Below are 20,000 nucleotides of genomic sequence, written 5' to 3'. Positions count from 1 at the left end.
AGGTTCGAGTTGTCCACGCACCCAACCAAAAAAAGTTGTGTGCTTGTCAACACTGCGTCACCCACAACCTTGCCCACTCAACACGCTGTACAACACGCCTTTGTCCTTTAGATCTACGAGGACAACATTCGCAAGAACCGCGGTAATGTTGGCAACTGGATCAAATACGCCCTTTGGGAAGAGTCCCAGGGCGAAATCGAGCGGTACGCTGACCCTGTGTGCAAGTACATGTGGGTGTGGGTGTGTACATGTGAGTGTGTGTGTGTGTGTGTCGTGTGTGCGTCGTGTGTGCGTCGTGTGTGTGTATGTGTGTTGTGTGCCAGGACCCGTTTTCGTCACTGCCGCTTCTCGCCACTGTTGTTTGTCCTTCGTTGTCTTATCTGATTGCATCTTCCTCTGCACCTTTTGCTTCCACACTCCCAATCACACCGCAACAAACAACACGACAATAATCACTACAACAACCCATACCGCCCACCTGCAGTGCTCGCTCCGTGTTTGAGCGCGGGCTGGACGCGGACCACCGCGCATCGGCGCTGTGGATCAAATACGCTGAGATGGAGATGAAGCACCGACAGGTCAACCACGCCCGAAACATCTACGACCGCGCCGTCACCATCCTGCCCCGCGTCGATACATTCTGGTCAGTTGGCGCTGAGTCTTGCACGCTTGAAAGAACAAAAAAGAACAAAGGGAACCCCTTTGCGCCACACACGCACACACACACACACACACACACACACACTCACTCACACACTCACTCACACACTCACTCACACACACACACACACACACACACACACACTCACTCACTCACACTCACTCACTCACACTCACTCACTCACTCACTCACTCACACTCACTCACTCACTCACTCACTCCCCCCGTTCTCCCCGACAGGTACAAGTACACGTACATGGAGGAGAAGATTGAGAACATTGCTGGTGCGCGGGCCATCTTCGAGCGGTGGATGGAGTGGCACCCCGTGGAACAGGCCTGGAACTCGTACATCAACATGGAGCTCAGATACAACCAAGTCGAGAACGTGCGTGCACGGTTGCGTCGTGCTCTGCTGCTGTCGTGTTACCCTTCCCCTTCACTACGCACACATGCAACTTATACACGAACTCACTCGCGCTACAACACTTGCACACACACTCTCTCTCACGCACACACGCACACACACACACACTCTCTCTCTCTCACACTCTCACTCACTCCCTCTCCCTCTCACTCTCTCTCACTCTCATGCACACACACATTCACGAACGATCGCCCACCGTGCAGGCGCGTGCGGTGTACGAGCGGTACATCCTGTGCCACATGGAGCCCGCGGTGTGGATCAAGTACGCCAAGTTTGAGGTCAAGTACGGAGAGATTGACAAGGCCCGCAGCGTGTACGAGCGCGCGGTGGAGTTCTTTGGCGAAGACAACATCAGCCCAGAGCTCCTCGTCAGCTTCGCCCAGTTTGAGGAGAGGCAGAAGGAGGTGAGCCAGGTGCTCTGATGTGATTATATAGCTCCGTGTTTCTGTGTCTGTGTGCGTCAGTGGCTGTCACTGTGTATGTGTATGTGTTTGTGTATGTGTGTATGTCAGTGGCTGTAACTGTGTCTGTGTTTGTGTCTGTATGTGTATGTGTCTGCGTCTACGTGTCGAGATGCACAAGCAGGTTTCTTCGGCCCTCTCCTCCTCTCCCTCTCATCCATCCCACGTCTCCCTCCCTCCCCCCCTTTGCGTCACTGCTGCACCCACCCACTCCCCCCCCCCAAACTCCTCAGTACGAGCGGGCGCGGACAATCTACAAGTACGGCCTTGACCGGATCCCGAAGGAGGCGGCGCGGGAGCTGTTTGACGCGTTCACGGCGTTTGAGAAGAAGTACGGCGACAGGAAGGGCGTCGACTCGGTCATCCTCAACAAGCGCCAGTTCCAATACGAGAAGGAGGTGCGGTCGTGGCGCTGGCGATTGGCCTGGGTTGTTGTTTGGACACCGCGTGTTGCCGTGCAACCTTGAAACGCGAATTGGGTTGTGCTGTGTTGTGTTGTGTTGTGCTGTGTTGTGTTGTGTTGTGTTGTGTTGTGTTGTGTTGTGTTGTGTTGTGCTGTGTTGTGTTGTGTTGTGTTGTGTTGTGTTGTGTTGTGTTGTGTTGTGTTGTGTTGTCCGTCTGCAACGTCCACCCGTCATCGCAACACTGTCCCTATTCCACTGCCCACCACTCATGATCGTTGTCACTCATTACGGCTCCTACTTCATACACTATGCACCCTCGCCCCCTTCCCCACGTCCTGCCATTTCTCCCCATCACCCCACCCCCCTCTCCTCCTCCGTCTGTCGATGTGATCAGGTGGAGGAGAACCCGCACAACTACGATGCGTGGTTCGACTACATCCGGCTTGCAGAGAGCAGCGGGGATGTGGACAAGGCGCGGGACGTGTACGAGCGCGCCATTGCCAACGTGCCGCTGGTGGCGGAGAAGCGGTACTGGCGGCGGTACATCTACCTCTGGATCTACTACGCCGTCTTTGAAGAGCTCGACGCAAAGGTCCGCGCACCAGGGGTGACAAGACCGACGGGGGATGGAGTGGGACGGAGATGGACAGGATGGAGAGGGGGTGTTCCTGGTGTTCCTGATGCGACACGCAACGGTTCACACATGCAAGCAAAGCACAACACTCACTCACTCACACACACACACACATACGCAATCCCACACACACACACACACACACACACACACACACACACACACACACACACACACACATACGCAATCCCACACACACAAAATCCCCCCTGCACACACACACGCACACAACAGGACATGGAGCGGACGCGGGCGGTGTACAAGGCGTGCATCGACCTCATCCCGCACAAGTCGTTCACGTTTGCAAAAATCTGGCTGCTCGCTGCCCAGTTTGAGATCAGGCAGAAGCGCATCTCAAGCGCCCGCAAGCTTTTGGTGCGAACGCATTTTGCTCATGCTTGCATACATACATTTGTCTTTGTATGTGTACGTGTGTGTTCTATGTCGTGTGTAACGTGATGTCCAAATGCGGTGCTGTTGGCGTTGTGCTCACCGTCCAACTTGACGGCGTCATGCCTTCAGGGCCGCGCCATCGGGATGTGCCCGAAGGACAAGCTCTTCAAGGGATACATTGAGATTGAACTCCAGGTACCACACGCACGCACTCACTCACACACACACACACTCACTGTCACGCACACATTCACTCACACACGCGCGCACTCACTCACTCACTGACGCACACTCACTCACTTACTTACTCACTCACACACACACTCACTGTCACGCACACATTCACTCACACACGCGCGCACTCACTCACTCACTCACTCACTCACTCACTCACTCACTCAAAACAGCTGCGGGAGTTTGACCGGTGCCGCACGCTGTACGACAAGTACCTCGAGTTCAACGCGAGCAACTGCCAGACGTGGACACGCTATGCGGAGCTGGAGACGGTGCTGGGCGATGAGGAGCGTGCACGCGGCATCTACGAGCTGGCCGTCGCGCAGCCGCTGTTGGACATGCCCGAGGTGCTGTGGAAGGCGTACATCGACTTTGAGCACGCGCTCGGGGAGACAGACCGGGTGCGGCTGCTGTATGACCGGCTGCTGGAGAAGACGAACCACGTCAAGGTCTGGATCTCGTATGCAGAGTTTGAGGCCGCCCAGGACGAGGAGGACAGCACTGCACACGCCCGACACGTAAGCAACGCGTACTTCCCCATGCTTGTTGTTCTCCTTGTTCTTGTTGTTCTTCTTGCTCTTGTTGTTCTCCTTGTTCTTGTTCTTATTCTTGTTGTTCTCGTTGTTCTTCTTGTCTCGTACACATCAATACATCCCCGCCCCCGCTTCTTCATTCACACCTGCTAACGAATGCGCCATACGCACGTCTCCTTTGCCCCCTCGCCCTCCCCTTGTTTTGTTTTGTGTCGGCGTCACGTCCTGACCAGATCTTCGAGCAAGCGCATCAGGAGCTGAGCAAAGGCGACGACAAACAACAGCGCAAGATGCTGCTGGATGCGTGGTTGTCCTTTGAGCGCAGCTGCGGTGCGGATTCGGAGGCGCAAAAGGTTGTGCGCATGCTGCCGCGTCAGGTCAAGAAGCGCCGCGAACTCGTCAACGAAGAGGGGGTACGCCGTGCACATAGACACGACCACATGCAAGCGCGTTGGCGACTGTCGTCCTTTGTGTGTGTGTGTGTGTGTGTGTGTGTGTGTGTGTGTGTGTGTGTGTGTGTGTGTGTGTGTGTGTGTGTGTGTGTGTGTATGTGTGTGTGTGTGTTCTTGTTGTTCTTCCTGTGCAGCTCGTTCTTCCTCTGTCCTCCTTCATCTCGCGCCACTGTTGCCTTGTCTCCGCTGACACACACACACACACACACACACACACACACTCTCTCTCTCTCTCTCTCTCTCTCTCTCTCTCTCTCTCTCTCTCTCTCTCTCTCTCTCTCTCTCTCTCTCTCTCTTTCTCTCTCAACACACACACACACACATACACACGCAACACGTCAGCAATCCGACGGCTGGGAGGAGTACTGGGATCTGGTGTTCCCGGACGAGGAGACGAAGCCGCACCTGAAACTGCTGCAGAAGGCGCAGGACTGGAAGCGGAAGATGATGGAGATGCAGCAGAAGAAGAAGTTGATGCAGCAGCAGGAGCAAGAGGAGGAGGAGGATGGGGACAAGGAGGAAGAGGAGGAGAAGAACGAAGAGAAGAAGGAACAGGAGGCGGAGAAGGACGAGCAAGGCGGCGAGGATGACAACAGCAGCAAGGCCGATGAGACAAGGAAGGGGGAAGACGGAGACGCAGGTGCAGCTGAGGGTGCGGCAGCTGCTTCCGCTTGACAGTCCTGTCATGTGAACTGTGGTGTTCTGTGCACTTGCTCATGTAGTTGCTTGGGAGCTTGTTCATGCCTGCGATGGAGATACACAACCATGACCCTTTGTGTTGTTGGTTTGTGTGACACCACTTGGTGTTGATGTGTGACCTTTCGTTTCGTTTACTGCTTAACGTTCGTTGAGCGAATCGAAATGCACAACAAACAGTCATCAGATGTATGCACACTCAAGCGACGTTGTCGGAAGCTATGCCTTATCTATCACACCCGCATACACACATACACACGTGTGTGCATCCACTCACACACACACACACACACACACACACACACACACACACACACACACACAAACCATGACTCAATGCATCCCTTAGACCCAGACATACATGCAATACATACACACATACACACACACACACTACAGCGTGGTATCGCCGTTGGTCATTGGATCACGGCCATCTGGCTCCAGCACCACCACGTTGTCCACCAAGCCAAGCGACTGGTTCACGTAGTAATCCTGCAAAATGCTGTCCTGTGACAGCCGCCGTTGCACCGTGCCCACAGACTGCCGCGAGAGCAGCGTGCCCATGTTGCTGCCGCTGTACACGACGTCCAAGCCCGCGCTGCACACCAGATCCGCGTCGTTTCCGCCATGGCGCATCCGCGTCTCCAAATCAGAGAACCCCGCAGCAAGCACAGCGAAGATGGGGCGATTGCTTGGTTTGTATGCCCACGTCTGCTGCATCAGGGCATACGCGCCGTCGGGACAGAACTTGGGCTGTGCCAGCTTCTTGCCGCTGTTCACAACAAGTTGCTCCACTTGCTCGTTGCTCATGCCAGCATAGGGCGTCTACAATGAAGGAGGAAGAGAGCGAGGAAGGCATGAGGTGGTGGTGAGAAACGTGAAGATCATAAAGTGGGGTATTGTGTTGTGGAATAACAGGCTAGGCGCACAAGAAGAAACACAGCAGCATACCACCGCGACACACACACACACACACACGTACACACTACGTCATACACACACACGCACACGCACGCACACACATACTACGTCATACACACACGAAAGAACGACTGCATACCTGTGCATACGAGAACATTTCGAAGCACGTCACGCCAAAGCTCCAGACGTCGGAGGCGTGCGTGTAGAAGTTTGCTGTGAGCACTTCGGGTGGCATCCAGCGGACGGGCATGACAGAGCGGTCGTGAACAGCTGTTGGCGCCTCGTCGTCCGTGCAGAAAGCGCGGCCGAAATCACAGATCTTCACGTGCCACGTCGCAGTCACTGGTGACATGGAGGATATGGGGTTGCGGTGTACGCGTGTTGGTGAGCAGGCGCTGGTGCGTACATGCAAGGCGGATACAACAACAACAACAATGAAAACAACAATTTAAACAACAGCTTGGGCCACCGTGACGCGTATTGTCTCACGCCACGCGTCCAACCAAAGCAATGCAGAACAGAACAAACACCAACTCACCGAGGCAGTTGCGGGCGGCCAAATCGCAGTGGACGATGTTGTTGTCGACGAGATGGTTCATGCCGCTGGCAACATCGCGCGCAAACCCGAGCAGCCGGTGCAGGGCGAGCACGGACGGCTTGTTCTTCACGGGTCTGGTGGGGTGACGAAAGAGGGCGTGAGCGATCGAGCAGCAAACCAAGTTGAAGAAGTTACACGCAACGCACCTGTGCAAACATTGAACAAGCAATGCAAAAGCAAGCGCATGTCATACATACTCACACAATACGCACACACACGTACTCACAAGCACACATCATATTGCACGCTGTGCCCTCACTTGTTGTCGTGGAGGACAGTGCGGAGGTTGCCACGAGCAACGAGTTCCGTGACCATCATCAGGGGCTCCGATTGTGTGACTTGACCCATCAACCCAAGCACATTCGGGTGCCGCGGGTACGTCAACTGTGATTGGAAAGAGATTGAAGAAGGCCAGTCACGATGGTCATCCAACGGAAGGCGAGCAAGATCCGCGACACACACACACACACACACACACAACACACACAACACACACACAATAACACACACAAAACACACAACATACACAACACACACACACAATAACACACACAAAACACACAACATACACAACACACACACCACTGACGCACCGTCTTCATGATCTGCATTTCCTTGAGGAATGCGCGTTTGGCCTTGGTGGTCACGTGCGATCCCTGGCAAATCTTCACGGCCACGTTGCGCGGGACACTGCTGCCGAGGAGATCCGTGCCCGTGCCGGCGTACACCTCACCAAAGGCACCCGCGTCCACCATGCGTGTCGTCTCAATCTGATCGCGCAGGATCTCGTACTCGTCTGGCACGGGCCGCTTGAAGCCGTACAGGCGCGCAAGCAGCACCTCCTTGCGACGGAGCGCAATGACGCCGAGCACAACAATCAGCATGGCGCCGCAGCCGGCAATGGCAAGCGGAAGGATGAGGGTGCTGGTGGTGCTGGTGTTGCCCTGTGATGAGGAGGGGACCTGCGGGGCCACGGCGGCGGCGTACTCGCCCCAGCCAGCAGCCGTGCGGCCGCGAACGCTCAGCACCGCCGCCAGCGGCATGCGCACATACACGGTCGTGTTTGTGCCAGAATACACAACCACAGATGAACCCTCTGATGCTGATGGTGTTGCAGACACTGCCGATGCTGTGGTGTTGCTGCTGCTCACGATCACCTCATACTCTTCCAAGAAGCCAAGGTCCTCAGAGGGCTCTCCCCATGACACCTCGACCACCACCATCTCCGCAGCCCCTTCATCGGAACCGGTCGTGACTGCCGCTGTTGTTGTGGCCTGTTGTGCGCCCGCTGCGTTTGCGTTGGCACCAGCACTCGGGCCAATCTCCAAAGCCGCCGTCAGCACCACGGTGCCTGCAGGCACTGAGCCCGTGTGCACGACCGCCCGAAGCCGCTCAGGTGCCAGCGGCTGTGCGGGGTTGGTTTGGAAGTGCAGGGCAGTCGCCATTGCCGTGGACGCAAATCCGGCTGTTGTGCCCGGGTGAATGCGCGCCCTGTAGCGGCGGTGTGGGTGCAGGTCAGCGATGGTCGTGTCCACAAACACATCCGGGTTATTGATCTGTGCAGCCGCGCTGTTGGCCAGGCGAATGCGGCGGGCAGACAGCTGCGTCCACTCCCCATCATCGCCAGCAGTGGTGGTGGTGGTGGTGGTATCGTCCGGCCGTGGCACACGCGCTTCCTCCAGCGTCACCAGTACCTCCTCCACGATGCCGTTGGCCTCAATCGGGATCTGGCCGCGGATGCTGATGCTGGTGGCAGTGAGGGCGGACGTCTGCACGGACCGAAGAGGGGACGAGGGGGCAGCGGGTGGGGTGCGCACGTACGAGAGCGACCGCTCCGTGGGCACAATGCCGCCGATGAGACGAACAGAGACAAGGTACAGCTCAAACGGCTTCACGCAGTGCTGCACCAGCTGCGAGTTGGAGGATGAGGACGAGTCTGTGCCGAAGCGAAGGGCAGTGATGCACCCGCCAACGGTGATGTTCTTGGCTGCGGTGCTGGGCACGAGCCACTCGCGCGCGGCTGATCGCGATGACGACGATGATGCTGACGATGAAGATGGTGCCAGCAGCTCTGTGTCGAACGGGGCGTTCTCTGGGTCATCGCGCGCCGCCTGGTATGCGCGGCTCGGTGCATACAGCTGCACCAGCACGTTGTCGTGGGGCACGTCCGTGTCCCAGCCAAGGTCGATGCTGGTGCCGCTCGACTGCTGCACACGGGAGTGCACGCGCAGGTGGTCTGGGCTGGCGAGGGGCAGGGTTGCAGACACGATGTTGCTCTCGACAACAGGGCTGGCGACGTCACCAGCGTGCACGTACGCGAGCAGCTTGATCTCGTAAGGGACGCCCCGCAGCATGCACACGCCACTGCCGCCAGACTGGTCGTCGTCATCGGAAGTGGCAAACAACACGGAGGACGTTGTGGTCGATGATGACGACGATGAGGAGGATGAGCAGGCCCGGATGAAGGCGTGGTTGCCGTCGACGGGGACGGACTGCCATGGCAGCAGCGTTTGCAGCAGTGCGACAAAATTCGAGTGGGTGATGGCAACAGATGCGCCGAGGTTGGTGTTGAGCCAGGCGTAGAGCTCTCGAAGCTCTTGTGCAATACCCAATGACTCTGCCGAGGTTGTGATGCCAACACGTGATGATAATGACGACGACGACGACGAGGAGGAGGAGGAGGAGGAGGACCCAGCGTGAGCATTGCCGTTACCGCTGTTGAGGTGGAGGATGGTTCGAGCCAGGCGGTCAGCGTCTGGACGAACAAAGACGACGTTTGTGGTTGTGACATCGGAGGTGTTGGTGCCGGGTGATGTGGGGCCGCGCCAACGCAGTTCCGTGGAGAAGGGCCGGACAACCGGCGGGAGGAGGCGAAGCCTGAGCCCCATGCCGTTGGACGGATTCGTGGTCACCTCAAGGTCGGTCCTGCTGTTCTGGTCAAACGCACCGGAGAGGAGGTTGGCGGCGCCGTACGCGTTGATCTGCTCCGTGGCGAGCTGGACCGCAGCGACAGACGCCTCCGCCTCGACCACCACCGCCACCTGCTGGCCCTGGTGGTCCACGGAGAAGCCCACCGTCGTCTCGTTAAGGAGCGAAAACAGCGCGCTGAGGTCTGGGTTGGTGCTGACGACGCGCGTGTACGCGTCCATGAGGTACGACTGCAGCACGCCCGGGTCGGCGCGTGTCACCAGCTTCAACTCCTCCAGGGTCAGGTCAAATGTGACCTCCGTGCGCAGGGTGGTGATGGTGGTTGATGCCGCATCGCCACCGCTGCCTCCACCTTCGCCGTCGAGGACAAGGCTCGGGTTGTTCGCCTGCGTCGTGCCGTGCTGTGTCTGCAGGTTCGGCAGGCTGATGGAGATGAGGTTGGGGTTGTTGGTGATGACGAGCGAGGCTGCAGATTCGAGTTCCGGGAGCAAGGCGTCGAGGGTGGTGAGGCTGCGCACGCCATCGACGACCACGTCGCCCGTGACGGCGGTGACAGACGCCAGCGCATCGGTGAGCACGGCGAGGGCGCCGGACGAGAGGTCGGTGACAATGAGGTCGCCCTGGATGATGCTGCAGTCGCGCTCCAGCAGCGCGCGGGCAGCGGTGGTGGTGGTGATGGGCTCCTCCAGCGTGCACACCTGCGGGCAATCCGTGCACTGGGAGGCGCACACGCCATCGCCAGCACTGCCGAGGCCAGCAACGTCCTGGGAGAGGGTGGCGTTGTGGAGGAAGCACGACGGGCACGATGGTGCGGTCTGCAGCGTGAGGCGCGGCTCCACCGCCCACCAGTAGGGGGCGGTGGTGTTGGCCGGGGTCAGCTGCTGCTCAGCCTGCAGGCAGAAGTCGGCGTTGTCCGTGATATCGATGTCGCCGTTTTGCACAAGAGCGACGAGGTCGTGGAGTGGAAGCGCTGTCGATGCCGTCATGTTGGCGTTGGAACGCAGCACGAGTCCAAAGGTGTCTGCAAACCTGTCGGATGCGAGCGGCGTGGTGGCGATGGCGGTGATGTGCTGCAACGCGGCAAGATCGAGGTTGCTCACGTCCTCAACGACCAGGTACTTCTCCACCACACGCAGGGACGCGAGCGCAGAGGCGAGGTCGAGCTGCGACGCGTCAATGTCGCGGATGATGAGGCCTCCAAGCACGTCGACACACGCCAGGTTCGCAAACAGGGCCAGGGTGCGCGCATCGCTGATGATGAAGGGGTCGGGCAGGGTGGAGCACGCCAACGTGAGCTCGCAGCGGGTGCCGAGCGTGTTGGGCGGGCACTCGCACGTGAATCCGCCGATGGTGTTGGTGCAGACGCCGCCGTTGTCGCACGCCGCCAGACGCGTGGTGGTTGTGGTGGTCGTGGTGGCGGAGGTGAAGGTGGACGACAGGAGGAGCTCGGCACCATCGATGAGCGTGTTGGTATCTGTGAACTGCACCAGCAGCGCACCCACCTCGCACTCGTTGATGTCCTCGTCACAGTGGTCGCCCGCGAAACCGACCGTGCACGTGCATGTGTATCCGCCAAAGGTGTTGGTGCAGGTGCCGTGGTCCCCGCACAGGCTGATGCCAGCGCTGTCTGCGCGTGCGCACTCGTCCACATCATCTGCGCACGTGCTGCCCGTGAGCCCATCAGGACACTGGCACGTGAACCTGTCAGGGAGGGAAATGGGAGACGCTGTGGTTGCTGCCACCTTCCCTGTCTTTGTGGATGTCGGGGTGGTGGTGCGGAGGGTGGTATCGGTCAAAGTGCCTGTGATGGGGTCGAGGGACCGAGCGCTACGGGCAAGAGTGTCGATGACGCACACGCCGCCGTTCTTGCACGGCGACGGTGAACACGACGGCAGGTCGTTGCATTCCTCCTCCTCGTCGACACCGATGGTGCACTGGCACGACGACCCAAAGTAGCCGGCTGGGCAGATGCAGGCGAGGCCTGTCTCCAGCTCCACGCAAGTGCCGCCCTGCGCACACCGATGCGATGCGCAGGACGGTGTGGTCGTTGTTGTTGTAGTTGTGGTTGTGGTTGTCGTTGTTGTTGTGGTCGTTGTTGTGGTTGTTGTTGTGGTCGTGGTAGTGGTGGTGGTAGTTGTGGTGGTAGTTGTCGTGGTAGTTGTCGTGGTGGTAGTTGTCGTTGTGGTCGTGGTGGTAGTTGTGGTGGTAGTTGTGGTAGTTGTGGTGGTGGTAGTTGTGGTGGTAGTTGTGGTAGTTGTGGTTGTGGTTGTTGTTGTGGTGGTCGTGGTTGTGGTTGTTGTTGTGGTGGTCGTTGTTGTGGTGGTCGTGGTTGTGGTAGTTGTGGTAGTTGTGGTAGTTGTGGTTGTGGTGGTAGTTGTGGTTGTGGTGGTAGTTGTGGTAGTTGTGGTAGTTGTGGTAGTCGTGGTCGTGGTAGTTGTGGTTGTGGTGGTAGTGGTTGTTGTTGTATCACATGTTGTGTATGCGAAACCAATCTCGTAGATGAAAATGGCTTCCTGGTTTCCCAGAAACTCTTGCACCATGCGTACGCGCAGCCGCGTGTGTGACGTCAGATACTTGCTGTCGAGCACGTCTGCGAAGAGCGTTGTCGTGCTTCCAGTGGCGCCCGTAATGACAGTAAACACCTCGTATGTCTTGCCGTCATCTGCAGAGATCTCCACGTTGATGACGTCGTGGCTTTCAACCAAACCATAAAAGCTGTAGCGAAGCCCAAGGTAGACCGTGCCTTGTGTCCATGTTGACAGGTCCACACGCCGGTGCACATATGGCAGCCGGGATGGATCTGTTTCCAGGCCGGGGTTGGAGAGGACGAGATGCTCGTTGGCCACGTAGGCTTGGCCAGAAGAGTAGCCGCCATTGAGGGTGTCGTGCTCCGACCACTTATCACCCCAGTTCACATTGCCGTCGCTGCCATCGTATTTGCCGGAGTAGAAGTCATCGTACTTGTAGACGGTGATGCATTCACCAGTGGCTGGGGCAGCCAGGGTAGCGAGCAACACGCCCAGTACCAGCACGATATTCATTCGTGCTTGTGATGTGATGATTCCGAGCATCCGCCCGGTGCCGTGTTGTTGCTGCGAACTTGGATTCCCTGAGCAAAGAAAGCACACCATACAAACACTCGCAACAAGTCTGCGTGTGTGTGTGTTGGGGGGGGGAGGATGTAATGAAGGTGTGGAAGCAACGGTGAGTTTGTGCTTGTGGTTGTGGTTGTGGTTGCGTTGTCGTTCGTGGGATGCGACAGACGACGCTTGTCGTTCGTTGTTGTTTGGTGCTTGCTGCTTGTCGTCTGTTTGTTGGTGGGTGGTCTTGGGTATGTATGCACGAACGTATGTGTGTGTGTGTGTGTGTGTGTGTGTGTGTGTGTGTGTGTGTGTGTGTGTGTGTGTGTGTGTGTGTGTGTGTGTGAGCAACGACAACACCACGCTCGAAAAGACACCAGACCGTCCCGCCGTACCTTGCTTGCTTTGATTGAAGCTCACGCACGCGCAAACACAATCAACAATGGAAGAGAATGGTTGTGGTTGTGCGCTGCTGCGAGGGAAACGAACGAAGAAGTGAAGAAGAAGAAGAAGAAGAAGAAGACCAAACAACAAACAAACAACAAGTGCGCAGCAGCACGTAACAGACAGCCCGTCGTCAGTCAGGGCATGGTCAGGCGATGTGTGAGCATGACTGTTGTGGTGGTGCAGCACGTTGGAATGCAGTGTGGCTGACGACATAAAGTCATGCATGCCTTGAGAGAATCGGGCCTGTGCCTTGAATGTTCGAAACAGCTCCTCCCTGACCAAACACCAAATGGCAAAATAAATTAAACCAAACGAGGTGGGTAAAACAAAGTCTGGACAATTTGCGAAAGAACCGCACCGAAAGAACCACCAGGAAGAGCTGCTGTGAGTGAGTGGAAGGAAGAACGACAACGCACCAAGCAAGCAACCATGGCTGAGGAGCGCTTTGATGGCCTGCTGTTGAGCATGGCTCAGCAGATGGAAGGGGGCATCGACCAAGTACGTATGTCTGTGTCTGTATGTGTTTGTGTGTGTCTGTGTGGTCTGTATGTGTCTGTGTGTCTGTGTGTGTGTGTGTGTGGTCTGTATGTGTCTGTGTGTGTGTGTGTGTGTGTGTGGTCTGTATGTGTCTGTGTCTGTGTGTGCGGCTGTATGTTTGAGCGTGTCTCCGTGTCTCAAGCTCTTCCCTCTTCCCCGCACCTCTGCTTTGTGTACATCCCACCTTCAACTCGCCTGGCTCGTTGCCTGCACTCTGTTTGCTTCAGCTGTTGGACGTCTACTTCAGCTTCCTGCTTCGCAAGACAGACTTCTTCACTGGCGCGTCCAAGGAGCACGCAAAACAGGCATGTTCATGTGCATGGTTGTGCGTTTGTGTGCGTGCATGCGTGCGTGTGTGTGTATGTGTGTGTGTGTGTATGTGTGTGTGTGTGTGTGTGTGTGTGTGTGTGTGTGTGTATGTGGTGTGTGTGTGTGTGTGTGTGTGCATCTGCGGAAAGGGACGGTGCTGAAGACAGCATCGCGCTTGCAGCCCCGCTTGCAAGCCGACATGGTCTTGCCACTGAATGCCGCTTGCTCACACAAGGTCCGCCACGTCCACTGTCACATGCAGCTGGTCATGTCCAAGTTTGAAAAGTACAGCAAGATTGCAGAGCAGAAGAAAAAGGAAAAGCAGCAGGAGGAAGAAGACGACGCAGAGGAGGAAGAGGTTGTCCTGCCTGACGACGGGTGCGTCTGTGCGAAGTGTGGGCCGGAGGGAGGGAACGATGCATTCACACGTGTGTGTATTTGAGGGCAATGTGTTCGCATGTGTCTGCGCAAAAAGTGTGACAGTGGAGAAAGTGAGCTCGCACATGGGGGTGCAAAAATCGGTTTTCACCCTGCTGTGCAGTGTTGGTCGGTACGTCAGTGAACACAAACGCACACTGAATCACGCAAGCCATGCCCACGGCACCACACCTTGCGTCTTCGTGCAGCTCCAAGATCCAGGAGCTGACGGACGAGCAAGCAGCCAAGCTGGAGCAGCAGCTGAAGAAGAAGGAGGACAAGAAGCAGCACACGAAGAAGCAGCCAGCCACCAGCAGTAGCAGCGAGGCCAAGGCTGCAGATGCGTCGAGTGCGGCGAAGAAGAGCAAGTCCACGGCCACGCCGCTGCCCAACGCAGCAAACCCAGACGACCTCTCTGCTGAGGACTCGGGCGACGAGGTGGTGCTGGGAGCGTGTAGCATGGGGGGCCTTTTGTGTGTGTGTGTGTCTGTGTCTGTGTCTGTGTCTGTGTCTGTGTCTGTGTCTGTGTCTGTGTCTGTGTGCGTCTGTGTGTCTGTGTTTGACTCTCCACTTGTGCTTACACCTGCGACAGTGTCTGTGTGTCTGTGGCTCTTCATCTATGCTATTGCACATGTTTACTGCAAGCACCTTGTCGCTCACATGACTTGAATGTGTTCCGGTCTCCTCCCCCCCCCCCCATTCTCAAGGATGGCGATGGCAACAAGCAGCCCAACGGAAAGCTCCGCCCAAACACGGGCAACGGTGCGAACCTCCCAAACTACTCCTGGATCCAGACCCTCCAGGACCTCGAGGTGTGCATGCGAATGAACGTGTATTTGCACATGGGTGAGCATATGTGTGTGTGTGTGTGTCGCCCGTCCTCAACCCGCCTGCATCTATGTATCATGTTGCTTACTCAGTGCCACCACCACCACCACCACCACCACCACCACCACCACGACAGGTGCGGGTGCCGCTGAAGGTTGATTTCAGGGTGAAGGGCCGCGATTGCGTCGTCGACATCAAGAAGAACGTGAGCCCACACCACACCACACGCGCACCCCCATGTACTCTGAACACACGTAATGTTTGGTTGCTTGCTGTCCGGGTGGCGCCTGACGCCTGAGCACACCGTCCATCCTCACACGTGCATCTTTCACCTGCGCACCGCTGTCATCATCACCGCCATCACAACAATTACCACCGTCATCACCACACGACCACGACCAAGTCGCTGAGCATTGGGCTGAAGAACCAGCCGCCAATTCTGTCTGGCAAGCTGCCGCACCCAATCCACCCGGACGAGAGCACGTGGGTCCTCGACAACAACACCATCACCGTCCAGCTCGAGAAGGTGTCGTGTGTGTGTGTGTGTGTGTGTGTGTGTGTGTGTGTGTGTGTGTGTGTGTGTGTGTGTCTGTGTGTGTGTGTGTGTGTCTGTGTGTGTGTGTGTCTGTGTGTCTGTGCCTGTATGTGTGTGTCTGTGTGTTCATGTATGTGTTTGTGTGTGTGTGCATCGGAGCTTCGCTCGTTTGCACCACGGCTGCCTTGTTATGTGTCACCTTCGTCTGCTTGCCACCTTCGTGTGTTTCCACACATCGCCAACTCACTCGCCCACAACACAACACGCCCCTGATCCCCACCACAACAGGTGAACCAGATGGAGTGGTGGCCGCACGTGGTTGTGGGCGAGCCCGAGATCAACACGCGCAAGGTGCAGCCGGAGAACTCGAAGCTGTCAGACCTTGACGACGAGACGCGTGGCATGGTTGAGAAGATGATGTTTGACCAGCGGCAGAAGGAGATGGGCAAACCCACGTCCGACGAGCAGAAGAAGCTGGACATCCTCGAAAAGTAAACACTGCCGTTTTGTTGTTAGCGGCGGTGGTGGTGGTGGTGGTGGCGGCGCATGTGTGTTTGTCGATGTATGTGTGTTTTTGTGTGTCTGTACGTGTATGTCTGTGTCTGTGTCTGTGTGTTGTGTGCACATCCTGTCTGTTTGTCCTCTTGTCTGCCCCTCCACCAAACAACTGCGCGTCCTCCGTCCTCACCACCATCGCCACCACGCAACATCGCCACCAGAATCAAGAAGGCCAACCCTGAGATGGACTTTTCCAACGTCAAATTCTCCTGAGCAAAAGCCGACGCTGTGTGTGTGTGTGTGTGTGTGTGTGTGTGTGTGTGTGTGTGTGTGTGTGCGTATGTCTGTCTGTCTGTCTGTCTGTCTGCCTATCTGTCAGGTTGACATGACTGGTGGGTTCGTTTGCAAAGAGTATATTGACAACCGTGATCTTTGCTGTGCAAGTCAGGTGTACCGACACACACACACGCACACATTTACACACACAATTAATACGCCCCCACGCACACACACATCTTCAATAAGATTCATGCCAAGCACGTGTCGAGATGTGCATTGATGGTGGCCTCTGTGCACTCGCAACCACACGCCGGGCACACAACCCGCCCTGTTGCTGCTGGTGGTGGTGATGATGTCGATGCATGCGGCATGCTGTGCCCATCGTTGATGTGGTCTCGTGTGAGATCACCAGCATTTGCACTGTAACCACTACTCTCTCCATCATCGTCGTCATCGTCTAATACTATTATTCTGTCCTCCTCTTCCTCCTTAATCTCTTCTGTTATCCTCCACCCCACTGCACCCTGTGCACCCGCAGTTGTTGTTGTTGATGTTGTTGTTGATGATATTCGTGCGGTTGTTGTTGGGGCTGGTGGTGTTGTTGTGCTACCGCTGGTGTGTGCGCGTGCTCTGGTGTCCGCACCAAACAGCGTGGCCAGCAGCACTTCCTCTTCGCTTTTCGTCAGCACGTGTGACGATGATGAGGACGAGGATGAAGATATTGCTGCTGTTGCTGTTGTTGTTGTTGTTGTCGCTGTTGTTGTTGCTGTTGTTGTTGCTGCTGATTTTGATGAGGACGATTGTTGCGATGACGATTGCGACTGGGGCTCTCGTTTTGCCTGTGAGCAGCGTGGCAGACAGCACGTCAGCAGCCAGCACACACACATGCACATGCACACATGCACGCACACGCACGCACGCACGTGCACACGTGCACACGCACACACGCACACACGCACACACGCACTGCGCACCTTGAGGAAGCGATCGAGTGCCGGCTGATTCGTGTCTCGCTTTCGTTTCGCGCCGTCGTCGCCATCGTCGCCTTTCTTCGCCTTCTTCCTCTTCTTCTGGCCGTATCCCTCGGGCTCACGGACCTGCGAAATTGGGCCAGCGTGAGATTGTGGCGGGAGGGACAGGGAGGGAGACAAGGCCGAGGGCAGACTGGGAAACAACATGAAGACAGGGAACGTAAGTTCACACCTATGTTTGGTGAATAACCACACACACACACACACACAAACACACGCACACATGTATCCAACACACACACACACATGCACCCACCTTTGTGTATGTTCCACCGCACTGGCGCTGGTGCTGGCTCCACCACGGGTCGCGCGGAGATGGGGCGCGGTTCATTGCGCGCTTGACCAATCCAAAGTACGGCGGCTTGCGGGCACAGGGGCCATCGCACTTCCACCAGTGCGTGCGATACATGTCGACCTCGTCGTGGAAGCTGTGATACACCGTGATGCTTGAGCCGCTCGCATCGTTGATCCGCTAAGCAGCAGCAGCGGCAGCAGCAGCGTGGTGCAGTGGTGTGGCGAAGAAACGGGTGAGGACAACACTGACAGCACACACATGCGCAGATAACATGCACACATGAGGCACCCGCAGCTGATGCAGCACAGAGAGAGAGAGAGAGATAAAAAGAGAGACGCAGACACACAGACGCAGACACACAGGACGTACACACACAGACACACACACAGACACACACAGACACACACGCGTGCGCATAAAGCACACTGCATTGACAGACCTTCATGTGAGAGAGAAAGTTTGGGCCGTGGGCGTCGTGGTCGCGGTTACGCTCGCGCAGGAACAGGAAGGCTGACTCAGTGAAAACGCGAGCAGAGAGAGGGCGCACGTCAGCCCAAACGAGAAAGCGCAAAAGAGAGAAAGTGGTCCTTGCAAAGATGCCACGAAGCCACGCAAACAATGCAGCAATGAAGCGAGTGGTCGCTTGTATCAACAGCAGGGCCGTGCATACCGTGTATCATTTCGTGCAACAAGGTGTTGACGAGGTCAGACCTTGGTCTCAGCTTCAACAGCGGCTGTATCGCAAGTAACGCGACGCAGTGGACACGAAACATACACGCATTGTGTGTGTATGCATGTGTGTATGCATATGTGTACGCGTGCGTGTGTCAGCGTTCACGAGTGCCCTGTACAAGCAACGCCAAAGCCCTCTTGTACGCTAACCACACACACACACACACACATTTCCATACACACACGCTGACAGGCACGCACTGCTTTACCTCGGAGAGGCGCACGGAGACGAGCTGCCCGTCGTACACGCAGAGGCCGGCGCATAGCGTCATGCGCTTGCTCCATTTCACCTCAATGCCCGCCAGCACGCCGAAGAAGAACAGCTTGTTGAACATGAGAAACAGCTCGTGGATGTTTGGGGTGGGGTCAATCGTCTCCCATGCCGGGTCAACCACAGACATGCCCGCTGGCAAGGCCTGGAACCGCACTAACCCTGCCTTTGTTCCATCCTTCCCCTCCTCCTTCCCACCGTTTCTCCCTCGTGGTGGTGGTGGTCGCGGTTGTCGTCCACTCATCACCACCGTCCCGTGCGTGTTGTGCGTTGTGCGTGTCGCTGCTCGCCAGCCGACAAAAACAAGTCCTGCGGGGGCGAACGTTGTGAAATGCACTTTGTGCTGTCGTGCACGTTTGTTTGGATTGATCGGACGGCGGACTGCCACTGCCAACCAAGATGATGACCAACCTTCACTGTTGGCGAGCATTGGCCCTTGTTGTCGCCACTGTGGCCGCTGTTGTCGCTGCCACAGTAACTGGCGCTGAGGGTGTGTGGGAGGGCCCGTCCGTCACCATTCAGCCATGCACGACGAAACGCGCCGCTTACCAGCAATGGACGCGCGGCCCAAAGAATGAAATCGTGCTCAAGGTGTGCTGTTGTGGTGTGCGACACGACACGAATGCTGTGCTGCTGTACCCGTTTCTGTCACTGTTTTGCTGTCCTTGTCACTGTCCCTGTCACTGTTGCTGCTGTAGCTGCTGCTCTCGCTTTCACTGTCCCTGTGTCACTGTTCCTGTCGCTGTTTCTATCACTGTTGCTGCTGTCGTTGCTTCTATCGCTGCTGCTGTGGCTGTGTCTTTTCCTGTCATACACACCCTCACTTTCCTCAATCGACACAACATGCGCCGCCACTCCACTCATTTCACTGCTTTCTTCATTGCACCACCTCCCAGTCCAATGGCTCCTGCTTGGATGTGCAAGGATACTCGACTGCAGGTTCGCAAGGTGTCCCCACTTTCCACACATGCTGTTGTTTGCAACCACTGCACGCTGAAATGACGACACTTGCACACGTGCTCGTCTTGCCCCCTCATGCTCTGACACCGGTGGTATGAAAACAGCACACCTCTTCATCCACTCCTGCAAAGTGTACGCGCGCACTTCGCACTCACGTGGTCCTGTCTTCCCTCTGTGTCATCTTTTCTTGGCCGTGCGCAGATCAAGCCACGGTGTACACGTTCTCGCCATGCCACCCGGACGACCCGGACCCCAGCCACCAGAATGAGGCCTGGAGCATCAACGCCAACGGAACCATCACAGAGCTCATGTCAGGCAAATGCCTCGACCGATCCCAATACGGTGTGTGTGTGTGTGTGTGTGTGTGTGTGTGTGTGTGTGTGTGTGTGTGTCTGTGTGTGTGTCTGTGTGTGTGTCTGTGTGTGTGTGTCTGTGTGTGTCTG

General features: G+C 56.7%; 5 protein-coding genes across 5 annotated transcripts in view; 3 read left to right on the top strand and 2 right to left on the bottom strand.

Moving 5' to 3' along the window:
* The window catches only part of PTSG_07502 (crooked neck protein), a 5,583-nt gene extending 500 nt beyond the window's left edge, over nt 1–5,083 (top strand). The window contains exons 2-13 of the mRNA XM_004990951.1: nt 1–2; nt 112–203; nt 485–643; nt 901–1,045; nt 1,288–1,488; nt 1,779–1,943; nt 2,344–2,541; nt 2,818–2,958; nt 3,106–3,171; nt 3,384–3,728; nt 3,977–4,156; nt 4,538–5,083. The exon at nt 1–2 is cut by the window's left edge and continues 61 nt beyond it. Coding sequence (XP_004991008.1) covers nt 1–2; nt 112–203; nt 485–643; nt 901–1,045; nt 1,288–1,488; nt 1,779–1,943; nt 2,344–2,541; nt 2,818–2,958; nt 3,106–3,171; nt 3,384–3,728; nt 3,977–4,156; nt 4,538–4,870 — 2,027 coding nt within the window. The 3' untranslated portion in view covers nt 4,871–5,083. The remainder of the gene's footprint in view (nt 3–111; nt 204–484; nt 644–900; nt 1,046–1,287; nt 1,489–1,778; nt 1,944–2,343; nt 2,542–2,817; nt 2,959–3,105; nt 3,172–3,383; nt 3,729–3,976; nt 4,157–4,537) is intronic.
* A 201-nt stretch (nt 5,084–5,284) lies between these two features.
* On the bottom strand, nt 5,285–13,005 carry PTSG_07501 (TK protein kinase; the record flags this gene model as incomplete). Its single annotated transcript, XM_004990950.1, has 6 exons — nt 12,814–13,005; nt 7,004–12,488; nt 6,670–6,794; nt 6,351–6,484; nt 5,952–6,154; nt 5,285–5,716 (listed from the first exon to the last, which is right to left on the bottom strand). The coding sequence occupies exons 2-6, from the start codon at nt 12,467–12,469 to the stop codon at nt 5,285–5,287; spliced, it is 6,360 nt and encodes a 2,119-aa protein (XP_004991007.1). The 5' UTR covers nt 12,470–12,488; nt 12,814–13,005.
* Nucleotides 13,006–13,166: 161 nt separating this feature from the next.
* Nucleotides 13,167–16,418, top strand: PTSG_07500 (nuclear movement protein nudC). The gene is made up of 9 exons (XM_004990949.1): nt 13,167–13,363; nt 13,630–13,707; nt 13,974–14,089; nt 14,338–14,566; nt 14,836–14,940; nt 15,093–15,161; nt 15,360–15,482; nt 15,780–15,982; nt 16,211–16,418. Exons 1-9 carry the CDS (start codon nt 13,295–13,297, stop codon nt 16,260–16,262), a joined length of 1,044 nt encoding a protein of 347 aa, XP_004991006.1. The 5' UTR covers nt 13,167–13,294; the 3' UTR covers nt 16,263–16,418.
* Nucleotides 16,390–18,913, bottom strand: PTSG_07499 (uncharacterized protein). Its single transcript, XM_004990948.1, has 6 exons — nt 18,536–18,913; nt 18,265–18,328; nt 18,034–18,104; nt 17,556–17,771; nt 17,243–17,365; nt 16,390–17,107 (listed from the first exon to the last, which is right to left on the bottom strand). The coding sequence occupies exons 1-6, from the start codon at nt 18,839–18,841 to the stop codon at nt 16,517–16,519; spliced, it is 1,371 nt and encodes a 456-aa protein (XP_004991005.1). The 5' UTR covers nt 18,842–18,913; the 3' UTR covers nt 16,390–16,516.
* Nucleotides 18,914–18,944: 31 nt separating this feature from the next.
* The window catches only part of PTSG_07498 (beta-glucosidase), a 7,392-nt gene continuing 6,336 nt past the window's right edge, over nt 18,945–20,000 (top strand). The window contains exons 1-3 of the mRNA XM_004990947.1: nt 18,945–19,188; nt 19,494–19,536; nt 19,759–19,899. Coding sequence (XP_004991004.1) covers nt 18,997–19,188; nt 19,494–19,536; nt 19,759–19,899 — 376 coding nt within the window. The 5' untranslated portion in view covers nt 18,945–18,996. The remainder of the gene's footprint in view (nt 19,189–19,493; nt 19,537–19,758; nt 19,900–20,000) is intronic.

The sequence above is a fragment of the Salpingoeca rosetta genome (genome assembly GCF_000188695.1).
Source record: "Salpingoeca rosetta unplaced genomic scaffold supercont1.22, whole genome shotgun sequence".
Classification (NCBI taxonomy): Eukaryota; class Choanoflagellata; order Craspedida; family Salpingoecidae; genus Salpingoeca; species Salpingoeca rosetta.
Note: the sequence above shows the minus strand (reverse complement) of the source record. Positions and strands in the feature narration are given on the sequence as shown.

Excerpts from the sequence above, each read along its gene's own strand:
- PTSG_07500 (XM_004990949.1), top strand. The coding sequence starts at position 13,295 with ATGGCTGAGGAGCGCTTTGATGGCCTGCTGTTGAGCATGGCTCAGCAG. Across the intron at positions 13,708-13,973 it reads CCAAGGAGCACGCAAAACAG|CTGGTCATGTCCAAGTTTGA; the intron begins GCATGTTCATGT and ends TGTCACATGCAG. Across the intron at positions 14,567-14,835 it reads CTGAGGACTCGGGCGACGAG|GATGGCGATGGCAACAAGCA; the intron begins GTGGTGCTGGGA and ends CCCATTCTCAAG.
- PTSG_07499 (XM_004990948.1), bottom strand. The coding sequence starts at position 18,841 with ATGAGTGGACGACAACCGCGACCACCACCACCACGAGGGAGAAACGGT. Across the intron at positions 17,772-18,033 it reads ACTTTCTCTCTCACATGAAG|CGGATCAACGATGCGAGCGG; the intron begins GTCTGTCAATGC and ends GCTGCTGCTTAG. Across the intron at positions 17,108-17,242 it reads CACTCGATCGCTTCCTCAAG|GCAAAACGAGAGCCCCAGTC; the intron begins GTGCGCAGTGCG and ends CGCTGCTCACAG.